General features: G+C 35.8%; 1 protein-coding gene across 8 annotated transcripts in view; it reads left to right on the forward strand.

Annotated features, from left to right (window-relative positions):
- Window positions 1–23444, forward strand: part of LOC144975543 (serine/threonine-protein phosphatase 4 regulatory subunit 4-like) — a 102739-nt gene that overhangs the window by 26313 nt on the left and 52982 nt on the right. For all 8 annotated transcript variants that reach the window (XM_078919742.1, XM_078919749.1, XM_078919707.1 and 5 more), the window contains exon 3: window positions 15912–16014. In XM_078919742.1, coding sequence (XP_078775868.1) covers window positions 15912–16014 — 103 coding nt within the window. The remainder of the gene's footprint in view (window positions 1–15911; window positions 16015–23444) is intronic.

The raw sequence follows: 23444 nt of genomic DNA on the forward strand, positions 1-23444 counted from the left end.
TCAAAGCCAAAGAGTCGTGCTGTTTCTCTGATTTCTCTCCAGGTGACTGGATATCTGGGTCTGTTAGATCTAGCGGGAAGTACTTAGCCATAGACTAGCGCATTATTCAAAAGGTAGCAAGAAACGCCACCCCCCCCCCCCCCCCCCCAAAAAAAAAAAAAAAAAAAAAAAAAAAAAAAAAAAAAAAAAAAACAACAAAAAAAAAACAACAAAAAAAAAAAAAAAAAAAAAAAACAACAAAAAAAACAAACAATAACAACAAATCCCTTTATTCATCCCATAGGGAAAATTTGTCTCTAGGGTCTATTTCAAGGGAAGACTGGAATAACCCAGGCGTCAGCTGCAGTACAGAGCCGCAAATTGAACTAGGGCGAGGTGACTTGCTCAAGACCACACTACACATTTTTTTTTTTTACTTCAGTTTGCATGAGTGTTTTTTTCCTTTATCCACCCTATCCATTTTTCCACATGCCAATGAGCTCAGCCGGAAAATGAATGTGTCTGACCACAGGATGAGTCAATTCCCTCCACGTCAGCGTCACACAAGATAAGATAAGATTGAATAATGTCCTCACTGATTCGCACGCCCCCGCTACCCTCTCTCCTTTCACTTGGTTTTGAGATAGAAAAGAGCCGTCGCATATGTGATCACCTGACCTGCCTACTGCTACGAAAATTCGTAGAATGACGAAATTTTAGCTCCAGTTTCAGAACTTCACGAGCAGCTCTAAGCCATTAAAACTTATTGAAACTGAAAGTTGATGCCAAGGTGCATAATTTGAAGGATTTCGACGTGTTATATTAACAATTGTGAGGGCAAATTGTTGATCTATGAAGTGAACTGTAGCGACTTCTATTTTAATCTCCTTAAAACTACGGATTTTTAAATGTTCAACTAGGCAGGTCTGTGTTATCTATCATATCAAAAAGGTATTATGTCGATATGAAACCTTATACCAAAAAGTCATTATAAAGTTCAAAAGGCAAGATATGTGAATTTATAGTGTTTGTTACGTTAGGACACTATATCTTTTACTGTTAATAAAACATTTGACTGTGACCCGACTCATATTTTCAACTTCGTTTAATTTCTTAAACATCTAAATCGCCCCTATATAGTACCGTTTTGAGGCGAATCTACCAAAAAAACAAAACAAAAAAACAACAAACAAACAAACAAACAACCAACCAAAATAACCAACCCCCCCCAAAAAAAACAAAAAAAAAACAAAAAAAAAAAAAAACAAAACAAAAAAACAAACAAACAGAAGAACAACAAAACAAAACAAAAAACAAACAAACAAAACAAAATAAAAAACCCAAATAAAATAATCCAACGAGCGAAACGAAATAAAACAAAGCAAGAAAACAGCAACAACATCAAAATAAAAAAAACCCCAAAAAACAAAACAAAACAAAACAAAACTAAACCTAAAACAAAACACACTGACACACAAATGCTGAAGCACACAAATTTAACCACAAACAAACAAATATACATCCTAAAAACAATATTGCATTCCTATTGAGCTTGTCAACGGAAAATACCATGCTCGAGTGTCCAACAATTTCCATAATTTAAAGAGAGAATTGGGAGAGAGAGAGAGAGAGATAGAGAGAGAGAGAGAGAGAGAGAGAGAGAGAGAGAGAGAGAGAGAGGGAGGGAGGGAGGGAGGGAGAGAGAGAGAGAGAGAGAGAGAGAGAGAGAGAGAGAGAGAGAGAGAGAGAGAGAGAGAGAGAGAGAGAGAGTTGACGCACGATGAGTAAGATTCCAATTTTGCTCGCCTTGTGGACATTTCCGTTGTCAAATGCTTCATTTTGACTCAGCAGTCACTTGGAATTTGGAATGACACCCCCCCCCCCTTCCCCCCTTTTGGACCGATAATATCACACAGGATCTGTCTCATACAGAATATCGCCCTTCCTTCAATGATGCCTGCCATGCGTTGATAAAACCCATTTTTTTCCTCTTTGTTTAGGATATTTTTTTTCCCCAATTCAAATAACGTTGACATTTTTTTTCCTCCAACCTGTTCTTAAAAGCCCGGGCATTCTTCAAAATGCCCCATGCCAAAAATATGCTCAATGGGGGGGGGGGGGGGGGGTCATCTAAATTAATCTATAATTAAGATTGTGACCTATCGTCCTGACACGGTAATACGTTGCAATGGACGTGAACATTTTAACAGGTTTGATATTCGAATGCAAGTATGAGCTTGATTTAACATTGTTGTAATGGACAATATTTTGCGTCGATTTGAGAGTTTTTTCCATTACAACATCAGTGAGCCCATATCCAATTTGGGTTATCAGAACTGCAAATAAATACAGCTCGGTCGGAGTGAATCACATGTCAAAGGGTGATTTTAAAGTAAAAAATGACGTGAAATTGGCAGCATGGCTCAGCGGTACGGTCTTTGCTTTTTTACCCGAAAAGTACCGAGTTCGATCACCCGCCGCTGCGCTGTGTGGCCTTGAGCAAGTCACCTCGCCCCTAGCTCAATATGCGGCGCTGAACCTGCGGCTGACGCCTGGGTTATTCCATACTTTCCTTGGAATAGACCCTAGAGACAAACTTACCATATGGGATGAATAAAGGATTTTTTTTTTGGTTTAAATTTAATTTTCGTATATTTGTAACTTTTAGAACATGTCATTTTTTCCCCTTCATAAAAATTACAAATTAAGTGTAACCCACGTCTCATTCCCCCCCACTATAATCAAAAGTATATCTTCTAAACCATCCCCATCATAATACCGTTCTGAGATGGATCATAATAAAATAATTCAGACCAAAGTAAGAGACCCGCCCACTATTACGAAAAATTCCTAGACTTAAGAAATTGTGATTCCATTTTCTCAGACTCATGAGCATCTTTTTAAAAGTAACTATAGCAACAACCGTTTTTTAAAACCTAAAAATGACGAATTTTTTAGCTTTCAAGTCGGAAGGTATGAAATAATGAAAAAGGCATTTTGTCAGTATATACGGAGGAATATTATGGCACATTTCTCTAGCTTAAAGCTCCGAGTGACTCCGCAACGAATGAGTCATCGAACGTTGTTCACGTGACGGGCAGGGTTAATACAGATTGAATAATAACCGTCCCTAACCACCAATTTTATCATCTTTGTTTTCCCTAACCGATTGCCTGATTAACAATTAACCACAGGGTTTTTTTTAATGCATAATTGGCAATAGTTGGATTCTAGAAGCTGCTTCATTATCTCATCTAAGATCATAATTCTCTGTGGACGCCTTCCAAGAGTATTAACTCTACTCCATGTACAGAAGGAAAGAAGACATCTTTCTAACCCGTTTAATCTTTTTGTTAAACAACCCCCCCCCCTAAAAAACAAACTAAAAAACAACAACAACAAAAAAAATCAAAACAAAACAAACAAACAAACAGAGAAAATCAACAATAAACCAAACACAATAAGAAAAAACAAAAACAGAACAAAACCCCAACTTAAATTAAATGTCTTTTCTTCCTGTTGTTTCCCCATCTATTCACCCCCCCCCCTCCCCCCCCCTCTCTCTCTCCTCTCTCTCTCTCTCTCTCTCTCTCTCTCTCTCTCTCTCTCATATATATATATATATATATAATATCTTTATCTCACTCTCTTTCACTCCTCTCACTCTCTTGGCACACTGTTGACGTAAGGTTTTGTCAAAGTTACTCGCCTAAATATGATGGAATAGTAACGGTTAGTGATTCTTGCATACTAGTTCCTAACATTTCTAAGCTTCATAGTTTTTTTTGTTTTTTTCTTCCTCACAGACATATCTTTGCCGAACATATCAAAACTGAAACGCCGCTTATCACATGACAAACATTGTCTGGAAAAAGTCGTTTTAGTCCCACACACACACTCTACCTCTCAATATTTAAAAAATCCTCCTTTTCTTGTCCTCTTTTCCAGCCTCATCCTGGGCACTATTTTTTCGATGTGTATATTGTAAGTTCGAAAACTTCGACGACCAGAAAGTTACCTTGCACACATTTTTCTTGTCCGATCGCAGATGAAGTTTAATTTAGAAATCCTCAAAATGGAGTGCCACTTTTAAAATGTCATAAGTTGTGTAGAAAAGATCATAGACCAATATTGTTGTGATAAATCAGTTTCATCTGACTAACCACTACGTTTCCTCATTCGTAGGGTTGTTTTGCTTGTTTTTTGTTTTGTATAATCATATAAATATAACATTTCAATATTGTTTATTCTGTGTTTTTGTTTTGGTTTTCGACCTCACCTTAGAGACCAGCTTTCTTTCGTTTTATCTACACCTGTCATCTCATTACCTTTGGAATAAAAAAAATATCTCACCAAAGCAAGCTCATCCACACCTTGATACATACATACATATATATAATATATATATATATATATATATATATATATATATATATATATATATATAATATATATATATATATATATATATTCATGCACTCATTTCGTCTTATTTGCTATTATTCCAATTTCTTTCAAGCAATTCAATGCATGTCTCTGTTTGTACCTGTTCCCTTAATGTAGTAAATCTTATTTCATAATGAGTAACGATATTACAAGACCAGACAGAAATGGTTCACCTCGTTTATAGTAAAACTTCTTTTTGCTTGATCATAATAATAAGCTTACATAATGCACAAACTTTTCGTTATGATATTTACTCTAAGATACACCGCCTTACTCTGAAAAATAAAACCGCCAAAAAACAAAACAAAACAACAACAAACAAAAAACAACAATAAATAAATAAATAACAAAAAATAAAAATAAAAAACAACAAACAGACAAACAAAAAAACAAACAAACAACAAACAAACACGAAGTCCCAGGTTTGAAAGTCTTTGACAAGATGAGTGTCATTTTTAAATCGATCAATTTTTGAAGGAGGAATTTTCTGGCCAAAGTCTGAAGTACCTACGTATTTTTTATTTTTTTTATTTTTATTTTTTTCAAAGTCCGGTAGTATTGGCCCACCAAAGATGAGTTTCATTTACTCTCAATTACAAAAGAGAAACGTATTCGAGGGTGTATAACACTTTTATCGTGGAATCTGTGGTTTTATGTACACCGGAAACGAGAAATGATAAAAGCCAACAAAACAATTAAAAACGACAACATCCTTATCAAAACAATCTGCTGAAGTGCAATGGGAAAACAGCCATCTTTAATTCACTTTGAAATGATAAAGCCACTTGGCAGATGATAGCATAACGACAACAAACGTTGCTTTCAACGGGAAAGTTAATATTATGTATACCGCTAGCATCAAAATGGTGGTGATGGTGGTGGTGATAATGATTATGTTGATGACACGATGATGATGATGATGATGATGATGATGATGATGATGATGATGATGATGATGACGACGACGACGATTATTGCGATGATAATTATAATTTATTGAAACGATATTTTGGCGAAAGTCCCCGTTTCTTGCGAATCCGCAATATTTTGATTATGTGACCTACCTGCTCAAAACGGTATTAATCAGGGTGGTTTAGATGTTAACAATGGAATTTGTAGTAAAAAAATAAATAAAATAAAACTTGGGTTAATGATATTCGTTGATTGAGGAAAATGGATATAGATTCTTAGGTGACACAAAACTAAAATAAAACATTTCTGGTCATTTGAAATATTATGTAATACACGCTGGATTCTGGAGCTCGGTGACCGAATTTTATCTTCATAATAAGCCATAACCGTCCATGAGCATCTGATTTCGCCACGCTCGGATTTTAGCACGCTTTTTGAATTCTCCCGAGAACGTGATGGAATCCAGCGAGTACTGTATCACATTTTTAGATGTTAGTCCGACATAATACCGTTTTCGGACAAAAGCCACACATTTATATCAAGATGACGTGCTTTGTCTTTTATTTGCATGTATTTGTAATGCAAAGAGAAAATGCACTTGAAAAATCGAGTTGTCTAAGGGGTTTGCTTTTCCATTGACTTCAACGGAAAGGGATAAAAATTGCGCTTTTCAAATTTTACGCTACATGCGGTTTGATTCGGTTTGGATAAATTTGGGTAAATTGTTTTGGGCATGATTTTTTTTTTGTAAATTTTAATTTTTCTTTTTTTTCATAGACACGGTTCAGAACTTGACATTTGAAAGTAATTCTACTTGAATGAAGTGACTTTTGGAACTCTTAGGTTTTAGCGTTCTACTACGCACTCAGGGACCATACAAGTTACGCACTTGAAGAAAAAAATAAACGGTAGCCGCTTTGGAGTGCATTCTTTGGGATTATGTTTATTTAAAAAAGCTGGAGGAAGGAAATGCTGATAGATGAAAGGAATATACGTTGGTAAATAGGTAAGGTAACCAAAAAATTTAAAACAAAAAATACTTGACTGCTGATCGGATGGAGATGACTTTTCTATTTTCTTTCTTCCTTCCTACCTTTCTTGCTTTCTTTTTCTTTTTCTTGATAATTAGAGATATCGAGAAATCTGTGCTGATATTGCAGGAGAAATGTATTTTTTTTTCGGTCAGCAGGAACGTCCTGGGTAAAGATGGCCCCCTGGCATGGAGATAAAGGGGTTTCAGGAAAATACTGAGGCCTAATTTCAGTCATCGATTAGAGAGATAAAGTCGTGGATGGGCCTTTTCATGTGTTTTTCTTTTCTGTGTAAAGTATATATTGCGTCGAAACGAGTTTGGGTGTTTCAAGGAGAGAGAGAGAGAGAGAGAGAGAGAGAGAGAGAGAGAGAGAGAGAGAGAGAGAGAGAGAGAGAGAGAGAGAGAGAGAGAGAGAGAGAGAGAGAGAGAGAGAGAGGGGGGGGGTATACATTACCTTTTTTTTTTTTTTAGCTGTTTATCAAAAATGAAATTGAAATAGAAATGGGCACTAAGTGAACGGATAATGAGATGTCTGAATGGGGTGGGGAGTGGGGTGGGGATGAGGAAAGGGGTTCCATTTGGGTTTTGTCTGTAACGGAAACCTGAAGATCGACTAGACATTTTGAGAACGTCGACCTGGCATCTTGTGGAGTAAAAAAAAAAAAAATACACCCACAACTTGATGTTTTACATCTTAAATTATGAATTTGTCTGCGGAGTCTAGTGATTTCAACCTCATGATTTTATTGTGTTGCTATGAAATAAGCCGTTTAGTTGCATTTATGTTTCAACAACATTTGTTTTTTTAATTTTTAAAAATGATGCCGTTGATAATTGTTGTGCTATCGCTAATGCTGCTGATAACATTTAAAAGTGATTATATTGTTGATTTCGGTGTTGTTATTTCTGGCAAAAACGATGATAATGCTGCTGATAACATGATAGTGGCGATGTTGATGGTGCTGGTAGTGATGATGATATTGATGTCGATTGTTATGGTTATGTAACGGGAAAATTCAAAATGGTCAAGTAACTTCTGGAACTGTTTTTAATTTTTCATCTTTCTGTGTTATTGATGAAATTCCCGAGGAGATGCGAATCATTTAATGATTTGGTAAGGAAAGGGGTATATACACGATGATGACACGTAGTTTGGCTTCCAAGTCTTTGAAGTGGAACTTTATTTATTTTTATTTTTATTTTTATTTTTACCATCTTGTAAACGGATTCACTTTAAGAGTTGAAAATTTTGTATTATTTCCTGGTATTGACAGGCGGAAGAGCTTTTTAGAATGTCTATGTTGTATGCTTTTCATAATATAATTATAAAAATGAAAAGTAGCAGTAGTAGCGCATAATTACAATTAATAGTACCTACTTATGTTAATTGCTCCTCGGCAGGCTTGACCGCCTCGGTTTCATTCGGGTAAACTGGGGTGATATTATTGTTAAGTTTTCTTTTTTTAGTGGAAACCCAAGATGTGTATTTTACTTTCGTTCAATAGCATATAAACTCTCTCTCTCTCTCTCTCTCTCTCTCTCTCTCTCTCTCTCTCTCTCTCTCTCTCTCTCTCTCTCTCTCTCTCTCTCGCAATAGCCACTACAGGAAATATGCTTCATTCTCATGCATTGATGTTAGCGTGGAAATTATTGTCTTCAGTTTTTAAACAAAGCGTAACATAACTTTGCACCTATCCAATTTTTATTTCCATAAATTACTGAGATGGATTGAAATTAAATCGCTCCCTGCTACATATGATAGACACTTATTTAACACAGATGATCACAGAAGCAACACAACGACCATAATAATAAAAATAACGGTGCAACTATGACGCACGTGATCACCACCGCCGCGATGGACAAAACAACAGCAAAACTGACGTAAAAGCAACAACAACAACAACAACAACAACAACAACAACAACAACAACAACAACCCCAACAACAACAATAACAATAACAAACACAGCAGCAACACCAACAATAATATTATAGATAATATTTCTCGTGAAAATTTTGTTTTGTTTTGTTTTGTTTAGATAACTTACTGGGCGGAGGAGGCACGAACAATGAGATTGAATATATTTCTGCCTTTAATGTGACAGAAAATAAACAATTGTCGAGTGCACTACGTTCGAGGGTTTATTTTGTTTCTTGATATAGAGAAAACAAAAACACATCACACATGTAAGGTTAATTTGTCCCTTACGCCAATTGTTCATCCTGACTGGTTGTGCATGGGATGATGTAGACTAGCTTATGCAGGAGTGTCCGTTTGACGCAAGTCAGAATTTTAACCGTTATATTATTTACATGAATAGGTTTCTCTCGCTGCACTCACCAACAGTTCTCACGGGACGTTAAATTTGAGTAAGGAAATTTCTCACAGAGCACGGATATAGGAGTAGAACTACTACTATTACAACACAACTACTACTACTACTACTACTACTACTACTACTACTACTACTACTACTACTACTACTACTACTACTACTACTACTACTACTACTACTACTACTACTACTACTACTACTTCTACTACTACTACTACTACTACTACTACTACTACTACTACTACTACTACTACTACTACTACTTACTACTACTACTACTTCTACTACTACTACTACTACTACTACTACTACTACTACTACTACTACTACTACTACTACTACTACTACTACTACTCTACTACTATTACTACTACTACTACTACTTTTACTACTACTACTACTACTACTACTACTACTACTACTACTACTACTACTACTACTACTACTACTACTACTATAACTTTTAGTATAACTTTAACATCCGTTTCTGCCAGTAGATATAAAAAGAATTATTCACACTGGAGTCGAGTTGTGTAATGTGGATAAAGTGTCTTACCCAAGAACATGACGCGGGCCAGGGGTTCTCTATACATCATTGTTTCTCCTCCGGTAACCGTCTCCACTTAATATCGTTTGACTTAACTATAGATAGTATGCGCTTGGCTAAGACGCTCACAACATTGCCATCCGGAAGTATAAAGGACCAACACACAAAACTATGTGTAACCTTAAACGTTTATAGTCTGGTTATTACAGTTTAGTGAGAATTACTCATAAACGCGGATGGCAAAAAAACAAACAAAACAAAAAAACAAAAAAAACCCCCAAAAAACAACAAAGGCCTGAGTGACGTTAACTTCATTATCTATTTGACGATCCGTGTACCGCTTTTACACCTACGTCACACATCTAACAATACCAAACCATCTCTTCAGACCAAATTACATCTTGACTAACTCATTTATGCTTGCACCCTCTCCGCTCTTACCTTCAAGTCGCAAATTGTGACCCCAATGTCAGCAAATAAATTGGCAACAACTCCTACTCGTGTAGATCGATATTCTTGTCTGGATTTGTTACAGAGATAAAGAGATGGGGAGAAATAGATAGATAGATAGATAGATAGATAGATAGATAGATAGATAGATAGATAGAGAAAGAGAGAGAGAGAGAGAGAGAGAGAGAGAGAGAGAGAGAGAGAGAGAGAGAGAGAGTTATATTTTTATAGGTCTTTGAGACCTATTAATTTTTATGGTTTTAGATCTCACAGTGAAATCGTTTTCATTTCCACCAAATTGTCAAACCTAATGCCCCATCTGATGGGTACAAAATATGTGGGGTGGGCAAGTTCACTTTTCTCACGAAACACGACCTCTTTATTCTATCCTAAATCTGAGTTCATTTTATATCTTCTAAGGCAATTGTTTCATGCAGATTGCATCACTCGACCCAAGTACCCGTGCTACGCACAACGTCGGAAAAATATTCTGCCTCTTAGTAACTTCTTGTTGAGTGGGTGGCAAGTTATTTTAAAATTGTAATTCTCATCGAAGGAACAGGATAAAATTACATACATAGTTATCGGTCCTTTAAGACTTACTGCATAAGTTTTACATCAAATAAAATAATTTTTTTTCTTAAAAATGAAAATAAGGTCCGTTTAATTCAATACCAATATACCAATATTTAAAAAAAAACATTAAAAAAAATTATACTAAAACAAACAAAACAAAACAAAAAACAAACCCTAACCAAACAAAAGGATAAAACAAACCAAAAAAAAAAAAAAAACAACAACAACAACAAAAAAAAAAAACACAGCAAAAAAAAAACAAAACAAAATAAGACAAAAACAAACAACAACAACAAAAGAAAGCACACAAAAAAATACAAAAAGAAAGAATGAAAAAGAAAAACAATAAAAAAAACAATTAAAAAAAAACCCAAAACAGTTGTTTAATTGTGCTTTCCTGTATACGTAAGTGATCGCACACACCTTACTCGATATCAAAGTTTTATAGCTAGATGATAAACAGTTATAATTGACAGTTTGATACCTTTTTTCATGTTTCAGAGGGTCACGATAACACCCCTGTCCTTAATCACTCCCGAATTTATTTGTTTAGTTAGTCAAAGGAACACATCGTCACCTCTCCTTGTTTATTAACTTCCAGCCAATGTCTGTTTCGTCTCTTTCTTCTTTACCTTTAAACCTGTAACTTTTACCGGCGGAGTTCGATTTTTCTCCAACTCTAGGCCATACCTACCTTAACGTTTTCACAAAGAGAATAGTAACAGTCATGCGATAAACGAAGTCCAGGTCACTCCATCTTCACTCCTGGTGAAAACGGTAGGGTTAGCATTAACAACCTGATAAAATATTGCGAGAGAGAGAAAAAAATAAGATTTTCAATAAAGTCAGTCTGGCCATTAAAGGGTTAATCAAAGTTCCCATCCTTGCTGTCTATCGTATCAAATGTCATTCTACAATCGCCAGGTACTTTTTCTATCGCGTTCCACTCATTATTCGCTTCCGTAAACCCTCCTCAAAATCACTGTACGCTGACAAAACAACTCTTTTCATTTCGGCCAGAATTAAAAAAAATAATATTCTTACTTCATATATCAATGAATTAGGGGACTCACAACTTGTTAACATTTCTTAAAGCTTAGATATCTTCGACATCTCGTGTTTACATGCTTTGACAAAGTGAGGGCCTCCTTAATTCGCCGATAACTAAAGTAGATTTTCTTCTACTAAAATAAAAAGAAAGTCTTTACTTGTGTGCGACAGAAAGGGCTTGGTCCTGATAGGCTCTGCTCTACCAGCCTTCAGCAGATACTTATCTTTCACCTCCCCCCCCCCCCCCCCCCCCCCCCCCCCCCCCCCCCATCTTATGCATTTTCATCTTCTTTTTTTAAAACACTTAACCAGTTCGCTACCATCCCATTAAATCTGATGATATACCGTCTGTCAAGTTTTTTATGTCATTACTCTCCGATTCGCCTGTCAGTCCGTTTTAACCCGTTAACTGACTGCACATGCCTCGATTAAAACATCTTGCACCCATCCCACCCCTGCTTCACCTTCTTATTTTCTATCGCGTACATGTCAATTGCACGCTGCAATTAAATTCTAAGCACTTTGGTAGGTTGATTTTATTCTCTCTAAGTATTTATGATATTGTACATATGAGAAATCAAAAAAAAAAAAAAAAAAAAAAACAACAAAAAAACAAAAAACAACCAACAAAACACACACACACACACACCCACCCACACACACACACACACACACACACACACACACACACACACACATAAACAAAACAAAAAAAAAAACAAAAACAAAAAAACAAACAACAAAACCAAAAACCAATTGATTGCATTGTAACAATGAATTGTAGCAATATTCTGTCACCAATATATGATTTAAGATGGGCTCTATGGGTTTCAATTGTTAACGTGGAAAGTCGTTCGTTTACCATTTTGCAAAGATAAATCTATTATTATGTTATATGTAATATCAACTAAGTACAACAACGTATTACTCCGTCAGGCTGAGAATTTCATGCAAATCAATAATTTGTAGTGTAGATATATTGGAGTGTTGTCCCAAAGAAAAGGGAGATTTATAGCATCTACTACAAGTTGTGTTGTCTGTAAATAGGTCGAATTGGGTGTATCTTCCGAGGTTTTAGATTGATTTAACATTCGTCAAGATTGAAAATGTATCGAGAGAAAAGAAAATATGACCTATTTAAAAAGGATAAAGAAGAGTCATAAAAATGAAATGAATGAAGTTATGGGGGGAGGGGGGGGGGGGGGGGGGGGGGGGAGAGGGAGGGATGAAGATACATCACGTACTCAAGTATTTCATCTCAAGAGTCACTGGAATCGTAAAGCCCTTCTTTCCTAAATACAGATCTGATTCTTTTGCAAAGCAATAAGACTTTCGTGTTTTGGGATCTCGATCGACAGATTAAAGTATCACAGGCATCGGAGGCAATCTTAGTTAATTATAGATTAGAAACTACGTGACGTAGCTTGAGGACTTGAGAGAAGCTCCTGTTGTGTCTTCTGCCCCGTCCTCTCCAATTAAATGTCAAGGTTACTTGTGTACCAACCCATTAAGCTGATGAGTTGTCTCATGACTGGAGAAATAGATGATCATGTGGGACTTTCTGTTAATTTCCTCTACTACGATTCTGAATCTCTTTCAAGACATAATTTCTGGAGGAGGAGCATCGAAAGAGAAATGAAAACTAGTGGTTGGTCTTGGGGACAGATGACAAAAATGGCCTCCAACCGAGAAAGATGGCGTTCCACCGTGTCAGCCTTTTGTGCTGATCAAGTACCGAGAGGATAAGTAAGTTAGTAAGTAACTGCCAACCAAACTGGGATTTTATAATTGTCATTTATCGACCAGAAACATTTACTTTATGATATATCCAATCGCCTTGAAATTTGCCAAAATGTATTAAAGTTACTTTCAATGCGAAATAATATTTTAGGGACAAGATAGAGCTGTAATGAATTTGAGATATTGAATAATAAATGTGCCTCTTATGTGGTTGAAACCCCTGACCAGTCAAACTAATGACATATCACGATGCCACAGTCTCGCCTGATACTTTTAAAAATAATTATGTCAATAGTTATCAACTCGATGTATGCAGTGAATATTAATATTTTGGTGTTGTAGACTAGCATTGTGATTTCCTTTGGTAAATAATCAAGCTTAAAATTGAAACCAAAAAAGTTCGGAAATGTTCAGGCAATATTTTAAATTTTGGCCTTAATATTGTTATCATTTTTTCTTCTAGGAAACAATAAAAATCGTCTGTGACAATAAATGGCAAGCTAAGTCATAATAGACTTCCACTATCTATTTCACACCAAATAAATATCGATAAATTCGCTGTTCGAAGGTCATCTGTCTTAATTAAAGCATGTCCCACGGGTCGACTCTCCTGTTGTCCGGATGTGAAAGGAAGAAATGCCCTGGATGGAGGACAATGAGGCATTTCAGCGTGTGATGTGATATTTGTCTGGTCTCCAGTCATCTCCATTTCTGACAGTGATTCATGACTCACGACCACCGTCTGTCACGACGTGTATTTGCCTCGATGCCAGACGATGAAAGAAAGACGGAACCACTGACTGATGACTCCCACTCTCCCTTGATTAATTTGTTGAAACTGGGGGGGGGGGGGGGGGGGGGGGGGGGGGGGGGGGGGGACTGTCATGGCAGCAGCACCATATTAAAGTCACTGTGTTTGGTTAAGTAAAGCGAGACGGTAGAGGGTAAATAAATAAGGTTGGAAATCGTGTCGCATACGCTTTAACTCAAATTAAGATTTAGGTCACGACCTGATTAAATAAATCATGTCACTATATTATTATTTTTAAAAAATTAAAAAAAAAATCTGACAATTCAATCAACAAATTTAACCAGTTAACTGCCGTACTCGGGAAAGACACGATTTTTTAAAAATAATTGGCGGCGGAAATCTCGTCTTTCAAAAATCGATCGATTTAAATGACATTAATTTTGGCAAAAACGATTAAACTTGAGCCCTCTGGAAGTCCAACGTTTGATAGTTTTTGCCAAAATTAATGTCATTAAAATCGATCAATATTTGAAGGACGAGTTCTCCGGCCATTTTTTTACGGCAGTTAACTGATTAAACAGTGGCGTTGTCAAACTTAGCTGCTGTTATAGATTTTAGTGCCAACCACAAAGCTGTCATTGGTTTCTTGTCAATCAGATCAAATACAGCCCCTTATGGAATTCCGCAAACGCGGCCCTCGTCCCTTCACATTTTCTTATTCTTTGTATAAAGTTTGTACTACTTGAACCAAGTGACTGTGCAAATAAAATAATCGATTATAACTTGAGGATATTTTATGAGATGTCATGATATTGAAATTACATTCAATTGTTAGACAAGTGGATAAGCCCTTTATTATATGATTTTTATACTCTCACTTTGTGGGAAGAAATATCGTCGTCGTCGTCCCCCCAATTATATGCTAATATCCCTGTGTTTATTTTGGCCTTATTTCTAAACCCACGTTTAGAAATAATTAGAGGACTAACTACTTGTCTGTGACGTTATCCTTAAAGCAGAGCCGAAGAATTATCATCAAGTTGTGATAAAACAAAACAGACCAAAACAAACAAACAAACAAATAAAACAGACGGATCTGCTTATGTCTGTATTTTTGTTTTGTTTTTTGTTTTTGTTTTTGTGCAATCACATTTGCATACGGTTTTGTTATTGCCTGGCAGGAGACAAAGATGGAAATTATATTATCTTTATTTACCTTTCTTTTCTTAACACAAAAAGATTACCTCTGGTATCTAGTATTACTTTCAACAGGTAGTAGTGGAGAGTAGTTGATGTGAAGGAGAACGTTTTATATTGGCTTTTTTATTATAGTGGCAGCAAGAATGAATATCACACCACCTCTATCAACGCCAAATGTGTTTCATTAGTTTTGAGTGTGGCAGTCTTTTATTTTAACGTTTTAAGTTATGATGCGTATTCTTTGTAATATGCCAGTTTGGCATTTTAAATGCCAAATTCTCATAAAATGTTCTTTACAATATTTGAATTTAATCACCAATTAATATATCGGTGGATTAATCCACTAGTTCATTCCTAAACGCAATATATATATATATATATATATATATATATATATATATAATATATATAATATATTCAATTAAAAAAGAAATTTGATATGAAACTTTGACAAATTATAGAAACCTACATATAACATTATGATAAGACTAAGAAAGTTGATTTCGTTCAGTATTAAGCATTTATTCACATCATTTAACATTTTCAGCGACTTTTCGGACATTTTTTGTGTGTGCAATACTCTCACTGGCAACCAGGAGTATTTATTTATTTATTTATTTATTTATTTATTTATTTATTTGTAAATGTATTCCCTAACTCTTATTTGGTCGAATGTTTTATAAAAGTAATGGGATGGTGTTATGGCTTATAATATGCTTAGCCCACGGGTCATAGATTTGTTGGTTCAAGTTTCCTGTAGACACTTACATTTCCACCCTACCTATCAAATTGAAATTGAATAATTCGAGTGAATGTATTATTTGAATGTAATTGTTTATATTGGTGTGAATAACAATATACACGTTGATCCATTTCTTTCTCGTCCAGTTCGGGCCAAGAAGTCCAGAGAGTAAGCGTCATCACAGATCTGCCCAACCTGTTGAGGGACAACAACGCGGAATGTATGAGACGAGTCGTGCCCAAAGTCAGGGTGAGTACGACAAACCACAATGATATATAGTTTACAGTGACAACCCGATAATCCGAGCATTTTTAATCCGACATAGCCGATGACATAGAATATAATGTCTCGAGTGCCCAATCGTCTATGTTAAAAAATAGCTGTCTTAGAATATAATGTCTCGAGTGCCCAATCGTCTATGTTAAAAAATAGCCGAGGCACACTTTTTTTTCCAAAGTGAATACTCAGGTGCTAGAAGCTGTGGACTGTAAACGTGAATTGAGCAAAAGTGAATACGTTAACGGTCTGTATAAATTGCTAGCCACCCTTTGAGTAAGACTCTAGTTTATCGTAAAATACTTTTCACCAGATCAAACAGACTTAGCTACCCAATCACTGCTTGGTGAGGCAAGTTGGTCGGAAAGTAATCTTGACTTCGTCTGAGATCGAATCTGGTCCATTTGCGTGTAAAGCTCTACCATCTTAGCTATCGGACCCCCCCCCCCCCCCCCCCCCCCTCCAAATTAAATACAAGAGCTTCAAAAGAGAACGAAATAATTAACATGGAATGTTACGAACTCAAATCCTTCTTCAGTCTGTGAAAAAAGCCCATTTTAAACTAGTACTTTCGGTAAAGCAGTGTTTTATTGTATATTTATTCTTTTTAAAGTTGTCTTATCATTTTTTTGTCCAGTTATATATTTATTTTTTTTTCATACAAGTTCATTGTATTTTGATACTCTACTATCGTCTTTTCTCCCGCACATTAATCATGCACTCCTTTTCTTGCCAAAATGTGGATGCCTTATCACACCAATTGGAAACACGACTCTCCTGTTGATAAACCCTGACTACTCTTTCGTAACTTTCTACGTCATTGATTTTACTAATAAAGTTACTCGCACCTACTTATTTTTCTTCATACTCCTCCGATACGAAAGATAAACTTATCTAAACTGCGAGTGAACAGTATGATTCCCGAAAGCTCTCGCGTATTAAGGACAAATTTATACCCTTTCATTTTCCGATGTAACTTTAATATAGATTTAATGAAATTGGCGTGTTATTTATCAGTGTGAAATCACTGTGCAGATTACAATGTGAGAGGCACGGGTACTCGGAGAGGTCAAGAAAGGGTTGATTTGGAAAAAAAAAAGAATTATTTTGCATTATTCCGTGAGGAACTCTTTGTTCCTTCTTGTGTAGCTACAAAATAATATAATTTTGTCTATTTATTTGTATTCCAACAATCTATATTATATTGCTCAGTTAAATCTAATCATGATATTGTAGAAGCCATGCATATGTTACATTGTAATTTCCTTAAGACATGAATGAAGTTTTATCTTATCTTTTCGAATTTTATCTTGAACAAGATTCTTTTCTTGTACATTATATTTTTTTCTTCTCTTCTCTTTTTCTGGCTCTGTAGACCCACCTCTCTTTCGTATATTAACCATTATGACACACAAGCAGGACATTAGATGCAATACTATCAGTTATTGCTGAGAGAAGTGTCGACAGTAAAGAGTGAAGGCTGTGATTATATTAACCAGTTAACTGCCATACTTTGGAAAAACTCGTATTTAAAAATTTGTCCAGAAGACTCGTCCTTTAAATATCGATCGATTTAAATGACCCTCATCTTGGCAAAAACTCTAAAACCTTGAACTTTGCGAAGTCCCAGGTTTTAGAGTTTTTGCTAAGAGGAGGGACATTTAAATCGATCGATTTTCAAGGATGTGTTTTCTAGCCAAATGTTAAAATACGAGTTTTTTTCTCCAGAGTACGGCAATTAACTGGTTAATACTACATCAGGATGCTTCACTTCACACTTCATTTGCTTCCATCTCCATGTTTTCTTGACATGCCAGGCAGATCTTGTCTACTCGTGCTGACGTTGCTCGTTCTTCTGTTGTTCTTTTAATAGTTTTTGTAATTGTTTGTATATACCAGTTTAACCATTTACAGCCGGCCTTCGAATCTGCTCAAACCAGAATTTATAAAGGGCAATATCCACTAAACGTGCTCAAAGCGATTTATTAGGGGTCAAGCCAACATCAATACTAACAACGAGACATGACGCCCGCTTGGCGATATTACACTTTTTTCCCAATAGAAACAACGCTGGCACTTATTTTACGCCCGAGTACGGTGAGGGAATGTGAGTAAAGAGCCTTCTCCAAGGATTCAACGTGCGCCGCCCAGAACGGGACTTGAAACCAGGACCTTCCGATCCGAAGACGAATGTCAGCTTGGTGAGAAGTTGCCAGGCTTTGATACCAGTAAGAGGAGACACTGGGTAGTTGCGAATCGGCTTCGGTCGAGGAGCTGCCTAACGGCAAGTGCGCTTCATCGGTGGGGTCTTTCTACATGTCCAACATGTACTCGCTGTGGGCAAGAACCTGAGACGGCAGAGCATGAAGTCGAACGGTGTGTTGTGACGATGCTACCCGGCGGGTTTGCGACGGTGCACGAATGTGGACCAGACTTTGCTGATTGGGTCGATCGTCATAACATAGTAGTGTGAAAACCATAAGAGGCTGCTGCTCACCAAGAGAGACAGTTAGATCTGCGTTTATAACCGGAGATATCGTGTGGGAAAAAATGGATTGAATGAATCCAGTCTCGTCGTTAAAGGGTTAATACTCACGGCTATGTTTATAGATTTGTTCGTTGGGTCATTGCCTATTGTCTCACACTCGAGAGAATGTAGGCGCCAGTGAATGTTATGCAACGCTATGCTAATGATGATGATAATGATCAAGAAGTAAGAAGAGGAAAGTGAGTTATGGTTAACCGCGGGGCAGTGGATGAGATATGAAATTAGGAATGTAAGGCGATGATAGGGGTAAACGGGTAGCTCGGTTGATGGATCACACCACTAACACCCGTACATAATTTTTGGGCCCTTCTGTCAACTTTGTATTGAATTGATTGCTTTGTCTGAATTCGATTAGTGGAAAGGTATAATTTGCGATATATTGACGTCCTGTCCAAAAGGTAGATAGCAATTGTTCCTTTCTTGTTCGCACCAAAACTGTTTAATGGACCTTTTTATTCTGAAAAGCAACTTTAATACTTTACCAAGACCCATCTTTGTCAAGATGAGCAACTGGAATACAGTAATGTCCCATAAAAAAAAACAAAAAAAAAATAAAATAAAAAAATAAAACAACAACAAAAAACCCAAAACAAAACAAAACACAAAACCCCGCGAAAAAAACCCAAAACAAAACAAAACAAAACCAAAAAAACCCCCATCAAACCCCCCCCCCCCACCAAAAAAACGAACAAACAAAAAAAAAAAAGGAAAAAAACAAAAACAAAACAAAAACAAAAAACAAACAAACAACAAAACAAAAAAAAAAACAAACAAAAAATAAATAACAATACAAATAAACCCAAACAAAACAAACAAAAAATAAATAACAATACAAATAAACCCAAACAAAACAAACAAAATCAAAACACAAACAAAAAACCCCAACGTAACAGTACCGTTACAAAAAGAAATATCAAAATCAAACAAAAAAAACAAAAAAAAAAAAAAAAAAAAAAAAAAAAAAAAAAAAAAAAAAAACAACAAAAAAAACCAACAATAAACAAGTGAAAAGAAAAACAAACAAACAAACCAACAAAACATGCATGGAATTGCTTGGGGTGTTTCGGTCCTAAACCCTTATTCAGGCAAAGACAAACAACATAAGCAGCATGCACCACACAGCAGCTTGAAATCAACGATTTCTCACAGCCAATAACATCTGCACTGGCACCCTGGTTATACTACCTGTCAGTTTCCCACATGACTATCTGTCAGTTTCTCCTCGTGGGCATAAAATGGGTACTCTGCCGTACAATGGCAAGACACCTTTTTCTCAGTTTGACCAGAAAGCTGTTGATAGATTTGGACGACGACCCCTTATTTGTCAAATCGTATTCAACTTGAGACTTCTTGCAAGTCTGAGGTTTAAGACCTTTGACTAGTTGGGCGTTCATTTTACTCTATCGATAAATGAAGTAAATGTTTTGTAGCCAAAATAGAAAAAAAATTTGTTAACCAAGGCAGTATTCCTCCGTTATGACGTCAGAAATAATTCATGAACCAACGAGCTGCAACACCTGTCTGTAGCACATAGGGTGACGCTTAATTAGAGAAGACTATGTCGTTAACAGCTTAAAGGCTCATAGAGGTCGGATGTTACGTGCTCTTCCGTTGACTTCAAAGGCTACGGAAGTCCAACTCACCTGTTCAAAATATACACAGAATGTATCAAATCCAGGTTGCGGTATTTTCTCAAGAGGTCTGGCCCGTAACTTTTAATAACTATCTCAGCGGAGTCAACTTCGGTTAATTTCGAAAATGACGACTGCTTTTCTTCTCTATACAAATAAGAAAATCACGATTCCCCCCCCCCCCCCCCCCCCCCCCCCCGTTAAAAAATCTTTTAGATGGAACGAAATTGACGTCACTCAGCCCTTGTATTGTTTTAGACAGACATTTTAATGATTAGTTCTCACGAAATTCTACCAATCAAACTATTATCACACGTTTAAGGTTACATATAGTTTTGTGTTTTCGTACGTTATATTCGGCGGGCAGAGTTTTTTTTTAGCTAAATGGGTATCATAAATTCATTATGAAAAATGTAGAGTTTGTCCAGATAAAGCTTGGCGATTGTTTGAAATAACATTTATAAATACATTTAATTTGTCTGTCATCTAATGATATTTATAATTATTGAGCAGGTTTAATGTTTTAATCCTATGTACGCAATATGGAAAATTGATTATCGGAATAATGTCAGGACAAGATAATGAGTGAAAGGCTGAAATAAAACACATGCCAGGTTTTCTGCAATGCAATACAGTTTTGCAAACTCAGCAAGTATTGATAATACAAGTGTGTGTTGTTTGAGATAATTACTTGTTTACTTTTGTCGTGTAATTTTTTATTGTTTCTTCGTTGATGTTGTTTTTATGTCATGTCATTTTGGATTTGCTTTCCATTCGTAGCTTTATATATATATATATATATATATAATATATATATATATATATATATATATATATATATATATATATATATATGTGTGTGTGTGTGTGTGTTTTGGTATATATTTACTGTTCCCTCCTTAACGATATTTCCAGTTTGTCATCGTGACTTCCTCCACAATGTTGATGTATTCCCGGCATCTATTTTACGAGATACAATTTTGGATAGCTAATAGATAATGCCTCCATTTGTTCAAATCGTATCCCTTGCCAAAATACGGTGACCTCACAAGTCTGGCCTAAAAGGCATGCTACATTTCCCATTATTAAAGTAAAGCCATAAACTAAACGAGTGGTTTCTGTGATTATAAGTCTCATTGGATATCTCGGTTTGTTTATTTATTTATATTTCTTTTGAAGTCTCAGAATAGAAATAAACAAAATGAACTTCGAACATATGGTATGCTATAGACGTGAATTCAGGGATGCCCTTTTTTCCAAGAATAATTTTCATGCTTAAAAAATAATTAGCAAAGGGCAATCCTAGTGATGTAAAATTTAGAAGGCTTATCAATTTTGAACTTTCATACGTGACTTACTCATTTTGGTCATTGGGCGACATTGGGCCTTTACAATATCCTGCCTTTGGGCAGTATTTATTTGGTCTCTACAGTATACTGCCATTTCGACTTGCCCTTTTCCTACCCTTTTCTTTCTTGTCTCCCTGTTCGTCAAGAAGCGAGGGTCTCTGTGTATCGTGTTCAAATCAAGGGAATGATGGCCGATACACGTTTTTCCTATTTATTAGAGTAGATACATTCTTGGTATTTTTAATTCATTCTTGATTCTGCAGAGACAGAGTTAGTGATGAATTGCCGCCATTTACAAGGGACTCATTTGACTTGTAGTGTGAGCTGTGGTTTGAATGCGATGTTAACTTAAAACATGTCACTTTAATAACAGTGAAAAACCCATGTTGTATCTCTCTATTAACTTAAACATTAAAAAGGAAATCCGTGTGTTGAAATGGCACTGACACCTAGGAATGCTTGGTCGAAGTCGAACTGTCGGTCAGTGGAGAATTGAATATTATATTTTTTTTTAATGCAACCAAGCAAACAGACCCCCCCCCCCCCCCCACAAAACAAAAAAAAAAAAGAAAGAAAAAAACAAAAACAAAAAACAACAAACAAACAAAAAAGAAAACAAAAAAAAAAAACCCAAAAGAAACCCCAACCCAACAACTGCAACAAAAAGCAAACTAACACCCCCCCCCCCAAAAAAAAACAAAAACAAAAGAAAAACAAAACACACAAAACAAAAAAAAAACCGAAAAAAACCCAACCCCACCCCCCCACCCAAAAAAAACAAAACAAAAAACAAAAACAAAACAAAACAAAAACAAAACAAACAAACAAAAACCCAATAAACCCATAACTAACAAACAAACAAACAAAAAAAAAAAAAAAGCAAAAACAAACAACAACCCCGAACTATAATTTATTGTCGTAAAAAAACTAAGCCACGGATCAAACTCTCATTTCTGAATAAATGCATCTATGTCTGTGTATCTGATTATTCATAGTGCAGTCTGCTCTTATCAGCTTCAGAATCATAGTCTATTTCTGTTCACCGCTGGTGTAGTGTTGCTGCGCGGATTATCATGTACAACATTGTCTGTGATCGATAGCCATATTCTCTGGCAATGGGCCTGAATGACAATGACATGCAAATGGTTGGGTGTCTGGTAAACCAAAAAAAACCAAAAAAAAAAAAAAAAAACACAAAAAAACAAACAAAAAAAAAACAAAGGGGTAAAGGGAAAAAGGAACAGATTAGGACATGAAATCAGTTAAGGTGGCGTAGACCTTGATTCTATGCGTTTAGGTAAAATACTCACAACATCCGCCAGCCGGATATAACGTACCAACACACAAAATTATGTGTAACCTTTAATGTTTTTATTCTTCTGATTGATATCATTTAGTGATAAGTAATCATTAAAGTGGCTGTCTAAAACAACGAGAGCTCTGTGACGTCAATTTCGTTCTTTCTATAGAGAAATACAAAACAAAAACAAAAATACACCAAAAAACAAGAGATGTTTTGGTGTTTTTATATGAAGTAACGTAATGGAAAATAAAGTTCTACAAATCTGACGTATTGTGACGAAAGCCTTATTTTTTTTCTTAAATTTTGACCACAATTTTCTTTTACTTCAAATATCGATCGATTAAAATGACTCTCTACAATTCAAAGTCTTAAACCTGGGATGTGAAAGAAGTTTCGGGTTCGAGAATTTTCCACAAATTGAGGGTTATTTTAATCAGGTGATTGATATTCGAGGTTAACGTTTTATGGCCTAAATGAAAAAAAAAACCAAAAAAAAAAAAAAACAAACCCTGAAAAAACAAAACAAACAAAACAAACGTTTTGTCAGATCAAGGCGGTGTTATCTATGGAGT

This window comes from Berghia stephanieae, chromosome 1 (assembly GCF_034508935.2).
Source record: "Berghia stephanieae isolate SIO BIC M18660-M18661 chromosome 1, UCSD_Bste_1.3, whole genome shotgun sequence".
Classification (NCBI taxonomy): Eukaryota; Metazoa; Mollusca; class Gastropoda; order Nudibranchia; family Aeolidiidae; genus Berghia; species Berghia stephanieae.